This window comes from Alligator sinensis, unplaced genomic scaffold (genome assembly GCF_000455745.1).
Source record: "Alligator sinensis unplaced genomic scaffold, ASM45574v1 scaffold962_1, whole genome shotgun sequence".
NCBI lineage: Eukaryota > Metazoa > Chordata > Crocodylia > Alligatoridae > Alligator > Alligator sinensis.
The window spans coordinates 1,261,158-1,278,822 of NW_005842404.1; the positions used below are offsets into that span (position 1 = coordinate 1,261,158).

Sequence of the window (17,665 nt, forward strand, 5' to 3'; positions counted from 1 at the left end):
CACTGAATTGTTATTTTAGATTAGTGGGACATGATTTGTAAAGAGCTAGCATAGAACAAGTTGGACAAAACCCTGCCCCTTTTAATAAGGGTAATTACTCTGGGGTTACTAAAGGATTTTATGCTTATTCTGAGAGGCCTCTCCTTCCCCAAGAGTATTTATTTGGTTTTGGAGACATTTGCTAAATGATGACAGCTTACATGGTTTATTTGCTACTTGAAATTTGGTTATGAATGTATTCATCCATCTATTTTAGCTGTCATTATGGTGAAGCTTCTTTCCCCATTCACTATTAATATATAATGCCCCCGGCCTGTGATATATAGAGAGAGTTCGATATTGTGGTGAAGGCATCATGCTTTTCCTATTAAGACAGAACAAGTCAGGGGTTGTTTCCACCTACAACTTTGTTTTCCTATCTTCAAGATAACTTTAAAATAATTTTTTAAAGTTTTTTTTTTAATGATCTTTGTATAAAAATTTGCTTCGGCTTTACTGAGGAACTGTAGAAGAAGATCAATATTAATTCTTCCCAAATGTGTAAAATAAAAGTTAGTGTTTGATTGTGTTTTATTAAAAATTGTCATTTTCTGGTTATTCTGAAGAAAATCATGACACAGTAGATGGAACAATCACAGCTGAAGAAGAAATGTACAAAACATGCTGCATATACTGAAAATTTATTTTAATATCTTTGGATAAAGAGCAGATTATAGATGCCTTACTGATTTATGTGAGTGACATTGAACCTTTAGGCCCCTTATGTGCCAGAGGACTGGCACATATCCAGTCCAGCCCACAGGGCTACTCATCAGTTTGGAAATGTGAGAGCAGGGGAGCAGCAGTTAATGCTGCTACTGTTCCCACAGAATTCCAGACCACTGGGCAGCCCTGCAGACCATATGATATGGTTGTGTGGGTTACATCTAGTGTACAAGCTAAAGGTTGAGGACCCCGGCTTATACTGTTGAGACTTGGGCTGTACGCAGACGTTCAGTTTCTGTTGGGAGAATTGCCATTCTCCTTGTAGGAAACAGAAATGTGCAGATGTTTGTGTTTTTTCTCCCAGAACAAAAATGGCCACTCTGGGAGAAAAATAAGCTGGGAACCACCAGGGTTAAATCACGCATACGAGAGTTTCTCCTGGGAGGGAAAAGGCTCCTGTGCCTTCCAGAGATCAGGGTCACCAGTCTGGGGAAGGTGTCAGAGGCAGCTGTTCCTATCATCTCATAACCCAGGAGATGAAGGATCTACTTTGAGTCCAGTCTGCTCTCTGCCTGCTTCTCACACCTAAGTTCCCTGTGTCAGAAGCAGGCAGGGGCTTTCACTTGCCAGTTTCTCTGCACTGCCCTCTACCTGCTTCCCCTTGCTGCACAGTTGCAAAGCCAGCATGGCTGGGAGTTGGACTTGCAAGCCCAGCTCTGGTCTGTGCCTCCTTCCTCTTTCCTTCCTCCTTCCATTCAACTGAGCAGTGGGGGTGGTGATTTTTGAAAGCCTGTGTGCCTGGAAACCAGGCTTGGGGAAAGCCTCCCAGTCCCCCTCTTACCCTTCTGCTGCTCCCATTGAGTGGTAATTTAAAAGCCTCTCTGCAAGGAGGTAGGCACTATAATACGCTTATGTATTAATGTTTTTAATTAGGTGCCAAAAAATTCATAAAAGTTGTAGAGGACTACCTTGAGTCCAGTGAGGGGTGCCTCAAGTCCAAAAAGGTTGAGAACTACTGGGCAAGAGGAACGTGTGTACAGGCTAGCTCCTAGGCTGTTTTTCTAAAAGACATTTCTTCTGATAGAAATAAACATGTATGCAGCCTTGGAAAGAACTTAAAGAAACAAAGAGATATGCCCAACACACTTACATTTTCAATTAGTAAAAGAAGCTAAACCATGAAATATTTAACATGCCTCACCTACCAGGGTAAATGTCTTTCTGCTGAAGATGAAGGTGGTGCTGTAATATGGGTCTCTAATAATCATGTCTTATTATGCCAGTTTAAATAAATTGTAGTGCTGCAGGTGAGTGATTCCAGAATACTGTCTGCTGCTGAAGTTTTAAAGAGAGTCAGCCCACTGAAATCATGAAAATTACTGGTTAAGCCTCTAGGAACAGAGTTTGTTAAAATAGTAAGCCAGTTTTTGGTGGCAATAGGCTCATCTGTAGATGTAGACAATCTTTTGGGTGAGAGAGTTGGTGGGGGGTCCCACATTTAGAGTATTTTATAAAAAACTGAAGAACAGTTGATTTAGGAGTTAAAATATAGGGTAACTTATTTTTCTGTCTCCCAACATGAGTAAAAACGAAATGAGAAGATGAAATTATACTAGTTCTAAAAACCTGAAAGACGGGTTTGTGATATTTCAGTTTATTAAGTGAACTATATTTTTTGTTTAGTAGGTTGGTTTTATTATTTTTTATTATTTTAAATTATTTTTTTAAACATTTTACTTGTGTATCTAGCACACGTTAAATAATTATTTTAACTAATAAACATCTTTAAAATTCTGTGTTTTAGTTGACTTCCAATTGTCATCCAAATCAGCTTGATCTACAACACGAGAGCCAAATTAATTATTATTTAGCAAAATCATTATCCACCATTTTCTAAAAAAAATCAGAATGAATGCTAAGTTTAGGCTTATTCGCCTAAATGAAAGTAGTTTGATATCCTATATCTTTCTAGTTAATAGATGTCATGTCATTCTAGTTTACAGTGTCATGTAAAACCTATGTTCAGTTGTTGCAAAACAACATATTTTAATGATTATGCCAGAACAGCAGAGATTTCCCATGCCTAAGAAGGGTGACTGCGCCTGAAAGCTTGCCAAGAAAATTTTTTCTAACTACTCAGTTGGTGCCTACCAAATGAGAATAAACTTTTCTTGGGGAAAGAGGGAATGTGGACCAAACGTACAGGAAAGTAAAACTGATTTAAAATCAGTTTCCTGCTTGTTAACTTAAATCATGATTCAAACCATGATTTTAAACCAGTACACATTTCCAAAAGAACAGTCCAGGCTATCAATTTCTGAACAAGGCAGAGACATAAGGACTCCGTGTAGGTTTTTAAGACCTGACTAGGCAAAGCCTTGGCTGGAATGATATAGCTGGGGATGGTCCTACTTTGAGCAGAGGGTTGGACTAGATGACCTCCTGAGGTCCCTTCCAACCCTAATTTTCTGTGATTCTATGATAAGGGATTAAAAGAATGCATGTGAAAACTCTTTCCATGTTTTAAATTTACTTTTGATTTGCTGAATTAAAACCCCAATTGGTGCTGGGCCTTTTAAAATATATATATGGCTCTTAGGCTTCTCTTTTCCCTGTGACTCAGTAATGGCTAGCAAGCAAGGGTGTCTAAGTAGCCATTTTTGGTCTTCCACGTGATATTTTTGGCACTTATATGACTAGGAACAAAATTTCTACTTGCATGTAAGCCTGTATGTATAAACCATTATATACCAGGAAGGAGAAGGGCCTTTCTGTTTTTACCCCCATTTTCTAAGTGGCTACCCCCCCCGAAGCCAGACATCTGGGTTCTAGGGCCAGATGGGGTTTGAACCTTGGTTTTGTTGACTTCCCAGCAATCACCTTAAGTTAGTTGTTATCCAAACCCACCACTGGCACCTTGTATTTAAGAGTCATTAAAAAAAATAGGTGAAGGGTAGTACGAGGCGGGGGGGGTGGAATTTCTGCCTCACTGGGAGCAAGACTTCAGGGTAAGACTCCAGGCCAACAATCACCTCACTGAACCACACACGTTCTTTTCCTGGCCCAGCAGGAACCTCCCTTTTCTTGTGGCTGCTATCTTCTTTGCACTGGAAGATAGTTCAGCGATAATGAAGGCAAGTGCACATACTGTAAGGTAGGGGAAAGGATATGAAACCTGTGAAGACCTGTGTACCACAAACTTTCCGGTGGGGTTTTTTTGTTGTTGTTTTTGGTTTGTTGTTGTGTACTGGTTTGGCTTCTATCAAGCACTCCTTTGCTATTTACAATCAAAGTACAGACAGTCAAAAAGCCTGAGGCTGAATCAATTCAATCTTTGCAGGTTACTTTAAGCTCTATAAATTGAGCCAATAAGCAAGTGAACAGGCATTCACTTTTGATTCGGGAAATGCAGCCACATGCCTGCAGTGGCTCAGGCCAGAAGCAAGGGGGTGCTAGAAAACACCTTTCTGCTCAGCTGCAGCAGATAGCTTGTGCCAAGGCTAGCCCACCCACCCTATGAGGGGGAGTTTGCGGGGGAGGTGAAAAGCATCCTGGGGTGCTGGGGGACTAACTGTGAGTTAACTTGAGTGTGAAGGGGATCTGTGACAGAAGGTCAATAAACTGATTTAACTTAAATCAGTTAAGTCTAATACTACATTATTTTTTTCTGTAAGAGACTACTACATGCTTGTATTCTGATAGGGAGATTTGCAACCTGCAGCAGGGAGCTGGGTCACAAGCTTTGGTCTGTGGTGGCCAAAACTTGGCAACATCTGGTTTTTAGTATGTGTCTGTGCCTACTCAGTTGCACGCGTGTCTGTTTCTTTTGATTACTCTCTGAAGAGAATTTTATTGCACTTCACACTATTTGAAAATACAGGCAATACTTATATCCTTAAACTGTCCATTTTCCTATTCTCTACATTTTGTAAGTGTCTGCACACCCCAATTTTGCTCATGGGGTTGAATATTCTGTGTGTTGCTAATATATTGGAGCTATAATATGGTTCACCTTTCATTTTTATTTTAGCTACTTATTTTAAAGCACAGGCTTCTCTCTTTCACTGGGTGGCAATTTTGTCTTTGGATTAAGCTCTGTTCTCTTCATCTCATGATAGATCAGTGCTGGTACTTCACATTTGGCCTTTCCATTATAGATTCACTGTAAATATTAAAATAATTGTTAATCTTATTTATAGCTATACATGTACCACAAACTGAGTTTTAAAATGTTGTTCCTTTTTTGGGCCGGGTACATTACCTCTTACCCCATCTGTCCCATGGGCAGCCTACAGGGTTAGGAGGGAAGCAGTCATTCAACCCTAACAACTATGAAACTGTATAGCACAATGTGAAAAAAATTAGCAGGCTATAAATTGTCCAGGCTATAAAGCTCAGGAATTCTTTACTTATTAAACAGACAAACAACTTATAACTTTTAAAGCAAGATTGACACTACTATTCAGAGGGTAATTAGTAGCTCAATTAAAATGTTATATTAAATTAACCAATATATTAAATTAAAATTTATATATAGCAAGATAATCTCCCCTTTATGGGCATTAGACTGAACAAAGTATTGTCTTCCTTCAGAATGCAATATATCACAAACTTCTAAAGGTACAGGAAAAAATATAAAAAGTGATGTTGTATATTTCATTCTCTCCAAGAAAGGGAGTTCCGTGCTCCATCATTGGGATCTTTGGAAAACTGCATGAAGCTTTCCCAGATGACTGTCCAAGGTCTTCAGCAGTTCAAATCTCCGCTTCTGCAGCTCCCACACATTGAAGAAGACAATCATAGGAGAGTTTCCAATAATAAAAAGGTACGAAGCTCTTGATAAAGGAAAGATGAGCATGACTAAGTATTATTTCCTTTACCGTGACACTGTTTATGAGTCGGCAAACTTACTGATTTATAGCTTGAAACATACATGTATTCATGAATAACTGGATTGCATGGTTCCTTAAAATGCATCTGATTGTCTTATAAATGAATTTTGGAATGACTGTGATACATGTTCTGAGTTAGAATCCATAGTATAATTAATTTTGGGGTAGGTATGCTGGACAAAAACAATATCTTGCTTCTTCAATAAGGTTAGACTGTTAGATGATCTTTTCTAACCTCATGTATAGCTTAGACAATCGAATTTCCTCCAGTTAAACTTGTATTATGCCCAACAGCTTGTGTTTGAAAATTAAAGTACATCTTCCAGAAAGGCTTGACTTGAAGCCATCAATCAACACTGAAATTAGCAGCAATCAGCTTTCCTTGGTAGTTTGTTCCAGTGATTAATCACCATCACACTAATAAATTGCCTTATTGCTAATGTAATTTTGTCTGGTTTTCAAATCTAGTCATTGGTTCTTGTTATGCATCTCTGCATGGGCCAGAGAACTTCTTAGTCCCTGGTATTTTTCTCCCTGTTAAAGTGTTCAAACACTGTAGTCCACTCATCTCTGTCTTCCTTTTAGTAAACTAAATGGATTGAGATCCTTAACTTGCTGCAGGGTATTTTCTCCAGCATTTAAATTCATTTTAGTGTGTATAGATTTCATAGACATTAGGGCTGGAAGGGACCTTGGAAGATCATGGAGTCCAGCCCTCCGCCCGAAGGGCAGGAAGTCAGCTGTGGTCATAGGATCCCAGCAAGATAAGCATCCAATTTTTTATTGAAGGTGTTCAATGTAGGTGCTTGAACCACCTCCGATGGCAGGCTGTTCCAGCCCAAGGGGGCTCAGACAGTGAAGAAATTCCTCCTTATGTCCAGCCTGAAACAGTCTTGCAGGAGTTTATAACTGTTCGACCTAGTCATCCCTTGGGGCACTCTGGTAAGCAGATGTTCCCCCAGATCCTGGTGAGCACCCTGATAAACTTATAGGTGGCCATCAGATCACCTCTGAGCCTGCGCTTTTCCAGGCTAAAGAGCCCCATAGCTCTCAGCCTGTCATCGTAAGGTCTGTTTTCCTGACCTCTGATCATGCGTGTGGCTCTTCTCTGGACTCTCTCAAGCTTCTGCACATCCTTTTTGAATTGTGGGGCCCAAAACTGGACACAGTACTCCAGCTGTGGCCTCACCAAGGCTGAGTACAAGGGGAGAATGACATCCCGGAATTTGCTTGAGAAGCATCTATGGATGCAAGCCAGTGTTTTGGTCACTTTACTAGCTGCAGCATCTCATTGAAGGCTCATGTTCATCTTGTGGTCAATGATGACCCCCAATCTTTCTGTATCCCCCCCAATTTTTTAACATTGCTTTTGCAATGTGGACATTAGAACTACACCATTTTCCAGTGCCAGTCAAAACAGTATCATATAGAGGAAAAACAGAGTTCTTCCCTTCTCTTAATCTTGACCTGTTTAGACATGCAGTGAACATATTGGCTGTTTTTGCCAAAGCTTCTCACTGGTCCACTGTGTTGAGTAGCTAGCCCACTGTGACCACTGAATCCTTTTTCTGAGACAGTATTCCAGGATGCAACTCCCCATTTTATAGGTATGACGTGTGTTTCCTTTTTAAGTCAGTGGTTCTCATCCTTTTGAGACCCAAGGGTTACCACTCATTAGACTCAGGGCTCACTCAAAAATGCCAGCTCTTAGCTTTCATAGATTTATAGATAGATTCATAGATGTTTGGGTCGGAAGGGACCTCAGTAGATCATCGAGTCCGACCCCCTGCCCTGGGCAGGAAAGAGAGCTAGGGGCCAGCCAGGTGCATGTCTACCCTTCTCTTAAAGACCCCCAAGCTAGGGGAGAGCACCACCTCCCTTGGAAGCCCATTCCAGACTATGGCAACCCTAACCGTAAAGAAGTTCTTCCAGATGTCCAACCTAAATCTGTTCTCTGTCAGTCTATGGCCATTGTTCCTAGTTACTCCAAGGGGTGCCTGGTAAACAGAGCATCTCCTATTCCTTGCTGCCTCCCCTGATGAATTTATAGGCAGCCACAAGATCACCTTTCAGCCTTCTCTTGCAAAGGCTGAAGAGATCTAGGTCCCTCAGTCTCTCTTCATAGGGCTTTGCCTGCAGGCCTCTAACCATACAAGTGGCCCTTTTCTGGACCCTCTCAAGGTTATCCACATCCCTCTTGAAGTACGGCGCCCAAAACTGGATGCAGTTCTCCAGCTGTGGCCTGACCAGTACCACATAGAGGGGAAGAATCACCTCCCTGGACTTGTTTGTGATGCACCTGCTAATGCATGATAGAGTGCAGTTAGCTTTACTGATGGCTTCATCACATTGATGGCTCATATTCATCTTGGTGTTAACAATGAATCCAAGATCCCTTTCCGCTGCTGTGCTACTGAAAAGGCCCTCCCCCAGCCTGTAAGTGTGCTGGTAATTTCTTCTCTCTAGGTGCAGCACTTTGCACTCATATCTGGGCTGCAGAATAATAGAAGTATTCTTCAGTTGCAAAAACTCAAAGACCATGGCAGGTCATAATGTTTTTGACATAGTAGATTCCTGTTTCATAGCTCTGGTTAATCTTGTGAATCATATATAGGCATTTGAACACTTAATACTACTAATATTGCATGGCACCCTTTAAAGGTTCTTATGGCACTCTGGCTGTGTGTAACTGCCTTAGATGTATGACCTGTACATTTGGCTATATTAAAACACATTCTCTTTGAATGGACCTATATTATCGTGTGATACAGAATGCTCTGAATTACTGCTACCCATTACTGTCATTTATCACCAGGGATGCTGGCTTTCCCTGATTTAAAAAAAAAATAAATAAAAAAATTGCAAATCTCTGATTAAAAAATCGCAAATTCTGTCATAAAAACTCCAAAATCCACGATTTAAAATGAAAGGCCCCCTCACTCCTCCCCTCCCCTGTTCCCCTCAGACCTGCCGGAGGGGGCCCCCAGCTGCCAGGGCTACAGGGCCAGGGACCCAGGTCTACAGCACCCTGCCCCACGCAGGAGGCAGTGGCTGCTGCAGCAGATCGGAGCCCAGCTTGCCTGCCTGCTGCCTGCCTGCTGCGGGCTCGGACAGGGGGAATGGGAGGGTGGTTCCCTGCTGCTGCGCACACTCCTGGGGGACATGGCCCCAGGACCCATACCTCCCAGATCTGTGTAATGTACAGGCTACAGGCTTGGGCTCCCACCCTGCTGCCCTCCCCTGAAGCCTCCGCAGCCCAGTGCTTGCAACCTAGCACTGCAGGAAACAGTGGGGCCACATGGGGTTCTCCTTGCCACTGCAAGCCCTGTGCTGCCCTGGTGATGCATTTGCTGCATGTGCTTCAGCACTAGGGATGGTGGCGCAGGGTTGTGCCCCCTCACTGTTGCTGTGCGTGCAGGGGATGCCGTGCCAGGGCAGCGTGGAGCTTGCAGTGGCAAGGAGATCCCTGCTCTGCCCTGCAGCCCTGGATTGCACCTGCTAGCCTGCGGAGGCCCTCGGGTGGGGCAGCAGTCCGGGAGCCTGAGCCCGCAGTGGGTAGCCCACTCTGCCCCTGCCCCATGCACAGATCTGGGGGGAATGGGCCCTCCCTTTGCCCCCTGGAAGTATGTACAGCAGTGGGGTGCCAGCCCCTCCCCCGACCCTGTGGACAAGCCACCCGCAGCCCTATCCTGCTCCCTGCTGGGACCCTGTGGCTGCGTGTTGCAGCCCCAACCCCAAGCCCCCCACACTGCCTGGCTGGGCAGCAGTCCCAGCCCTAGCCCTGGCCAACTCCTTCCCTCCCTCCCTTTTGGGGGCCTCAATCCTCCCCTCCCCCCTCCCCATGGGAGCTGCTCTCCAGGCTGCCTGGTGGCCATGTGCATATACATGGACCAGGTGCCCCCTGCCTGACCACCCTCCCTCCGCTCCCTCCCAGCCCCTTGCGGGCTGGAACTCTGACAGTGTGCAGCGAGCTCTCTGCAAAACTTCAAAATCCATGGGTTTCTCTGCTAAAATGAGAAATCTGTGGTTTCCTCTGCTAAAGAGGAAAATCTGCAGTTTTCTTGGTTTCCTCATGGGAAACAGAAAACCCAGATCCCTATTTATCGCTCTGCTATTTGATGGTGTCTGCAGATTTTATCAGCAGTGACTTTTATGTATAGACTACCAGACCAGTGTATAAAATACATTTCTCTTTATTAATTTCTTAACATTGCAACATATAGCAAAAAGTTCAGAATTTTATTTGTGCAAAATAGAACCAGAAAATATAGAAGCAGGTTTAATAGGGTGTTCAAGCTATTTTGCCTCATTTACTGAAATGTCTAGTTAAAATAATAGTTACTGTATAAATTATTACTTCAGTTTTAACAACAATGATTTGAATGCAAGTACAGTAAGCATGAATAGGACATGTATTTTTTGTTGGTTTATATTAATTTTTTTAAACATCAATTTTCCAATGAGTTTTTAGTGTGTATGCATCAAATGAACAGTTTGCACTGCTAGGATATAAGCAATAATATTATTAACTAGAGTTTCATTTTGACAAGATTTTTCTGTAGTGTGAATTTTTTTTCTTTTCTTCTTTCCCTTTTTTAACCAAGCACAAAATCAAAAGTATCCAAGACTTGGTGAGTCTGAAAGAATCTGACCGCCACAACTTACTACATTTCCTAGAAGATGAGAAATATGATGAAGTTATGGCTGTCCTTGGCAGTTTTCCACATGTCACCATGGATATAAAATCACAGGGTAAGTGGGAGGTCCTTTCATGCACATGTCTTCCCTCTTGACAACTTGATAGTCTGTTGGCAGTAATCTGCTCGGAACTCTTAAACACAGTTCATTATATTATTTATGTAACCTGGAAAAGGGTAGATTTTCCTGAATGATGGGATCTTACATGTCAACTTTATAGCTTGAGAAACTCAAGTACATCTAAACGTCTGACAGATTCCTAGGTTAGCAATAGTTTCCTCAAGAGGTATTAATGGTAGTGTTTGATTTAGTGTTGTGCAAACCTAAATATTAGTGTGTGTGTCTGGGTCATTAATGATCCTGTGTGTGTGTGTGTGTGTGTGTGTGTGTGTGTGTGAGAGAGACTGAGACTGTCTTGTGCACAAATTCTACCTTGGATAACCATATTGTAATTAGTTAGTGTTCAGTTTGAATTGAATACATTGTTCTCTTTTTTTCTGGTTTTCTGAAATTTGTTATATGGGTGCTGCAAAGTTATTTTTAAATGTAGTAAATTGATCATTCAGACATCTTCCTAATGGAAAAGCGTAATGTTAATCTACCTCTGAGACATTCAGAAGACTTGGAAATATTTGCAAAATAAATACGCTTTCATTATGAATATCAGTGTTGTCAGAGTCAAAAAGTATGAAACTATTTAAAAAAAACAAAGGCTAAATGGAAGTATTTATTTTCTTTTACCTTAGTTTTGGATGATGAAGACAGCAACAATATTACAGTAGGATCACTAGTCACTGTTTTGGTCACTTTAACAAGACAGACAATGGCAGTAAGTAGTCAAGAAATCTCCTATTTTATATTGCATTGTGGGGATAAACTGGATTTCTTGTGTTGGGAGCTAGCTGCTTAATTTTATTCATAATTTTGTTTGTTTTTAAAATATTCTTAAACACTGCTATTGTTAAAATTATTAAATCACTTCTCCTCAAGACAATCTGTTTTCATGTTAGAAATGCTAGAGAGAAGTATTTAGCCATATTAATTTGAAGTCAGTCAGATACACACCTTTATAGACTAACTAAATAAGATATATATTTAGTTAGTCTATATCTTAAAAACGCTTATTTTCACTAAAAATCACTAATCTCTTAATTTAGTTATAGACTAAATAAGAGAGAGAGAGATCTCTTGTTTAGTTAGTCTGTAAAGGTGTATATCTGCCTTCTGACTGACTTCAGACTAACATGGCTAAATCTCTCTCTCTCTCTCTCTCGCCACAAGCTTTTGTGTACCCAAGTTCACTTTTAATCATAAACCTTAGAAGCCATTCTATTCGCTCTATTCACTGTCTTTGCTAGCAGCTCCCCCGTGCTTCTCTTTCGGGGCAGTTTTGCTGCCTGGGAAATGCAGCCCTGCAGGGGCGGGATGCCTTGCTGCCTGCGCAGGATCCAGGTGCCCTTAGAAGCCCATGCTGGGGCTTCTGTGTGGGACAGCAGGCGGGCTGGGACTGCGTCTGCCCCCAGCACCCAGTATAGCTTTCCCTGCTCTACCCACTTCTGTCCTGTGTAAGCATCTGGTGGTTCTGCACAGCTCAGGCCTGGCAGGCTGGGTGCAGTGTAGGTGGAGGCTCAGCTCTCTCCTTGACCCACCTGATCCAAGACCAGGCGGGCTTCTAAGGGCGCCTGAATCCTGGGTTGGCAGTGAGGCATCGCACCCCTGCAGGGTTGCATTGCCTGGGCCAGCAAACCCACCCTGTGAGAGAGGCATGGGGGAGCCACTAGCAAAGGCCCTGTCTGTGCTGTGCTGTCCCCTTCCCCTGCAGGGAGTCACAGGGGGGGCTTGTCCCTTGTGCTTTGACAGGAGCCCTTGTGTCTCCTGTCCCCTCTACCAACTTAGTGCACCCTGACAGGAACTGCTGCTGCCAGAGCCACTGCTCCAGTTCCAGCATCTGTACCTTGCAGAACAGTACCCTCTGTGTCATCTTCTTGGTGGCGCCTGGTGGCAGTGCGGGGCCCCATGGGCAGAACTCCGGCCCGCTCTCATCTGACGCTGGGGAGACAGGAACACAGGGAGGGAGCTAGAGCTGGGGCCGGAGCTGGGCCAACTGCATCTGGGAGGGACTGGAGGCTTCTACCCCCTCAGCCAGTGCTGGGCATTGCCCAGCTGTGCTGCCACTGCCTTCCAGGGGCTGTCCAAAGTGCTGACCAAGGCAGCCCAGTGAGCCACCTTAAGGCATCCACATTTAGACACACGCCTAAATCGCCTTAATGTGCCTTAGGTTAAGATGAATTAAGTTTAGGTGTGTGTAAATTAATGTGTAGACATGCCTCCTGTTTAATACTTGCCCTGAAGTAAATGATTAATTTTCTTATGGTTTTTCCATGGCCTATACTATATTATACTGATTTATCTTTAGAGAATCCCCTAAAAGTGTAAGGGGAATTATCCTCATTTCTTGGATGGAGAAATGAGGCCCTAAGATTAGGCTAACAAATACCTTATCCAAATCTGGGTATCTAATTTTTTCAGAGTACTTTGCATTAGTTATTACTTTGAGTTCAAAGTATGCAGTTAGCTGTGAGTTCTCCACATTGTAAATAATACTGTGGTTAGGCAATTACAATATGCAAGTTGGATAACTTAAACAGCACTGTTGACAATCCTTCACATCTCTCCAGGGACTTGATTTGGCCATCCAGAAAACGAGGAACACGTAGTTAGGCTTTAAACAGGCTTGTCGTTATAGGCAGTTCTGATTGTCCTGGGATTCAACTCAAATCAAAACAGCCCTTTATATGTGTAGCCCTTCCAAGCTGCATTGCTGCTTCTCTGTCAGTAGGTGGCCACAGAGAGCATATAGCCTGACAGACTTGTCTCTGGGACGAAGGACAGTTATGCTAAATGAGCCGCAATTAACTTATAGATGCACATACCAATATCTGGGAAAAACTATTAGTGCATTTTATTTCTCATACTTCACAGGTACTTGAAGTGGGACTAAAGGCTTTCTCCTGGGAGAAATGCAGCCTCTGTTTACAACCAACCACTTATGTGGTCTTTATTGACCACTTACATGAAGTCTAGTTTTGGATTTGCTTAGCATCACATAGTAATTCTGAAAGATAGGGATAGAATCTAATTCTTCAGGGCAGCATGTATATGTATGTGTGTGTATATAGTGATGTTTCATTTTAATCATGGAAAATGTGGATTTTGAATTACTTTTGTGAGGAACAGTCAGCATGGATTCACCAAGGGCAAGTCATGCCTGACCAACCTGATTGTCTTCAATGATGACATAACTGGCTCTGTAGAGGGGTAGAAAGCATTTGATGCAATATACCTTGACTTTAGCAAGGCTTTTGATACCATCTCCCACATCATTCTTGCAAGCAAGTATGGGTTGGATGAATGGACTGTAAGGTGGATAGAAAGCTGGCTGGATTGTCAGGCTCAATGGGTAGTAATCAATGGCTCGTTCTCTAGTTGGCAGCCGGTATCAAATGGAGTGCCCCAGGGATCAATCCTAGGGATGGTTTTGTTCAATATCTTCATTAACAATCTGGAAGATGGGGTGCATTCTACCCTCAGCAAGTTTTCAGATGACATCAAGTTGAGCAGTGTAGTAGGTACACTGGAGGGTAGGGTTAGTATTCAGAGTGATCTAGACAAATTGGAGGATTGGGCCAAAAGAAATCTCATGAGGACAAGTGCAAAGTCCTACACTTAGGATGGATGAATCCCATGTACTGCTAAAGCCTGGGGGGGACTGACTGATTTTGCAGCAGCTCTCCAAAAAAGGACCTGGGGGTTACAGTGGACAATAAGTTGGATATGAGTTAGCAGTGTGTCCTTGTTTCCAAGAAGGGTAACAGCATATTGGGCTGCATTAGTAGGACTGTTGCCAGCAGATCGAGGGAAGTAATTATTCCACTCGTGTCTCCATTACTGAGGCCACATCTGGAGTACTGTGTCCAGTTTTTAGCCCTCCACTAAGAAAGGATGTGAACAAGTTGGAGAGAGACCAGTGGAGGGCCATGAAAATGGTTCAGGAGCTAGGGCACATGACTTCTGAGGAGAGGCTGAGTGAACTGGGTTTATTTAGTCTGCAGACGAGAAGACTGAAGGGGGATTTGACAGCCTTTAACTGCCTGAAGGGTGGTTCCAAAGAAGATGGAGCTAGGCTGTTCTCAGTAGTGACAGATGATAGAACAAGGAACAATGATCTCAAGTTGCAGCAAGGGAGGTTTAGGTTGGATTTTAGGAAAAACTTTCTCATTAGGGGGGTAGTGAACCACTGGAACAGATTACCTAGAGAGGTGGTGGAACCTCCATCCCTCAAGGTTTTTAAGGTCCAGCTTGACAAAGCCCTGGCTGGAATGATATAGTTGGGGATGATTCTGCTTTGAGCAGGGGGGTGGACTAGATGACCTCCTGAGTGAGGTCTGTTCCAACCCTAATTTTCTATGATTCTGTCCTGCCAGGCTACTGGTGGACAACCAGAAGTTGGGGGTTTGGCTAGGGGTAATTGTCTGGGCCCTGGTGAGCATGAGGATTGGAGCCAGGAGGATGAACAAGGGTTGATGCATCCCCGATTGCCCTCTGTCCGCTTTGCCATTTGCCACCATTGCAGTCCCACCTTCTCAGCTGCCAGCCCCACTGCTGCTCCCTTGTGGAGCAACTGCTGCTGTGGTATGCCCCATACTAGAACCAAAACCACTCCCTCGCTTGGCTGGATTCAGCCTGCAAGAAATTATTTGGTCTAGGTCTGACAGCCCTTCTTTAATGTGATGGGGCCAAGTTCAGGTAGCACATACACCCTATACTGGTTTTTCCTAGCTTGTATTTCTTAACCTGGATGTATAACTTTATTAGTACTTGTGAAAAAAAGATTGACTAGGTCAGATTTTTGCTAGTAAATAGGCAGGACTGTTGACAATGCCAGTGTCTTTAAATGAAAAACTGAGTCTCTCTTTGTTATGGCAACTCTGATATTCTTTCTTAGTAGCTTTAATTGTATCTTTGTTCTTATTCTGATTGAAAATAAGATTAGATGAATTTATTTTCCATAGGTTTCCTGCTTTATTCAGTATGTGGGTGTTCTGGGGATGAATCAGGGATATGTGATAAAGATAGCTGTCATCTGTAAGACCTCTTCCTCATTTGTTGCAGATTATTCATTGTTTAGAGGTGTCCAAGATCTGAATGTTTCATTGATATCTTTGAGATCTCATGCTAGTACTAGGTATTCATAGTACTATCAGTAAATCATCTTTGCAATCTTAGTACAGGACAGTTTTCTGTAAGAAATTAAGTGGCTAAATTTTTGTGCCAAGTGTTAGCTTCCAAAGCTAAACAACAAATGCAAAAAATGTATTCAGTTATGCAGGAGTTTCATGGTTTGGGGTGGGGAGGGGGGCATAAAAACTGTTTTCTGTCATTTGTTACACTTTGCTATTTATCATGCTTCTGGCTTGATTTTTGCTCTTGAATCCATGAATAGTATCCCAGATGTTGAGTTGTTCTTTTTTTGGTACTTTTGTAACTGGAGAAGAACTTGCATTTTATTACCGCTGCTTAATTTTGTGATGCAGAATTTTTATATTTTATAGGTTAAGTAAATGTTTAAGGACAAGACAGGACTATCATTATAAACCGTTTAACACAAGTACTATTATGTTAGTATTGCGAAGATTTGTACAAAGGTTTGAACTTTTGCTTTTTAGTACTAGTAAATTAGTTTTCTGTGGTTATTATCACTGAAAACAGAGTTCTTTATACTGAAGAAAAAATTCTGTTTTAGCCCATTTACATTCAGTTTGATATCAGTGTGACAGTATAGCTCTCCAAACATCAATTTTGTTTGGCACAGATGGAAACTAATGGACTTTTACTTTCTTCCATAATCAGGAAGTGTTTGAAAAGGAACAGTCCATCTGTGCAGCAGAAGAACAACCTACTGAGGATGGGGTAAGTGAAGAATGAAGCCATGGTATAGTATTCATCTTCCTGCCTAAGAAATGAACTTTCATTCAGGTTTTGAATGACTCATTCATGCACTTCTCACTTAGCTCTTCACAAAATCCTACAGAACTTTGGCTTACAAGATAAAGCTTTTAAATCTGTGAATCTAGTTGTCCCAAATTTAAAACATTTATTTTAACTGCTGTTTAATCACTGTGTTTTCTTACAGCAAGGAGATGCCAACAGAGTTAAAAGCAAAGGTTGGCAACAGAAGAATAAAGGAACCAAGAAGGCTGCAAAATCAAAGAAAAAGAAACCTTTGAAAAAGAAACCTGCACCTCCACCTTTGCAGCAGCCAAAACAGCAGAAACAAAAGCAAGCTAATGGGGTTGGTCTTTAATTCATAGACTTAATTTCAAGGCTAGAAGGGACTGTAAAATATAGTCTCTTTTTTACTGAATATATTGGGCCATTTAATTTCACCCTTACACTTGCCCTGAGCCCAGTAGCTTGGGTTTGACTAAAACATTTGTTGTGGAAGGGCATCCAGTCTTAATTAGAAGTCACCAGTAGATGGAGAACCTGCTGCCTGCCTAGGTGGCTTGTTCAGTAGTTGATCAACATGGCTATTAAAAGTATGTGTCTGATTCTAAGTTGAATTTTTCTGGTTTCAAGTTCCTTCCATTAGTTGTTCTTATGCCTTCCTCTGCTAAATTAGAGTCCTTTAGTAACTGCCACTTTTCCTTTTGAAGATGCTTACACACCATAATCACATCCACTCTCAGTCATCTTTTGATGAATTTAGTAGATTGAGTGCAGTTAATCCCTCTATATAAGACATTTTCTCCAGCTTGCCAGTAATTTCTGAGGGTACTTTTCATTACTATCTCCAAGGTTTTGTCATCCTTTTTGAAATGTGATTCTAAAACTGAATTCAGTTTTCCAGTATCCATCTCTCCAATTCTGTAATACGGAAGTAAAATAGCCTTTATATATCTACTAAGTAGCCTTATTTGTCATAAACTTATGCTTATTTCACTAGCGTGACCCCCCCTAAATCCTTTCTAGAATCCCTGGTTTCTATGATAAAGTTCCCCATTCTATAGATGTAGTATATAATTTTGCCTTCAGCTGAATTAAAACACTTTTTGTTTTGAAAAGGCATCACTTAGCAAGAAATCCAGGTTACTCTCTGAATGCAGAATTGGATTTTAAAGCACTTTGCTTTTAATATTGAAAAGTGAACTAAGGCCATATACAGACATTCAGTTTCTCCGGGGAGAGATGCTGCTCTCCCACTAGAAACCACACGTGTATATATATTCAGGATTTTTCTCCCAGAATAAAAATGGGTGCTCTGGGAGAAAAATACCCTGAGAACAACCCGGGTTAAAATATTCCTGGAA

At 42.1% G+C, this 17,665-nt stretch overlaps 1 protein-coding gene across 1 annotated transcript in view; it reads left to right on the forward strand.

The window, feature by feature from the left end:
• Nucleotides 1–17,665, forward strand: part of SEC63 (SEC63 homolog, protein translocation regulator) — a 78,858-nt gene that overhangs the window by 44,810 nt on the left and 16,383 nt on the right. The window contains exons 12-16 of the mRNA XM_014522854.2: nucleotides 5,376–5,530; nucleotides 10,202–10,349; nucleotides 11,042–11,124; nucleotides 16,206–16,265; nucleotides 16,489–16,647. Coding sequence (XP_014378340.1) covers nucleotides 5,376–5,530; nucleotides 10,202–10,349; nucleotides 11,042–11,124; nucleotides 16,206–16,265; nucleotides 16,489–16,647 — 605 coding nt within the window. The remainder of the gene's footprint in view (nucleotides 1–5,375; nucleotides 5,531–10,201; nucleotides 10,350–11,041; nucleotides 11,125–16,205; nucleotides 16,266–16,488; nucleotides 16,648–17,665) is intronic.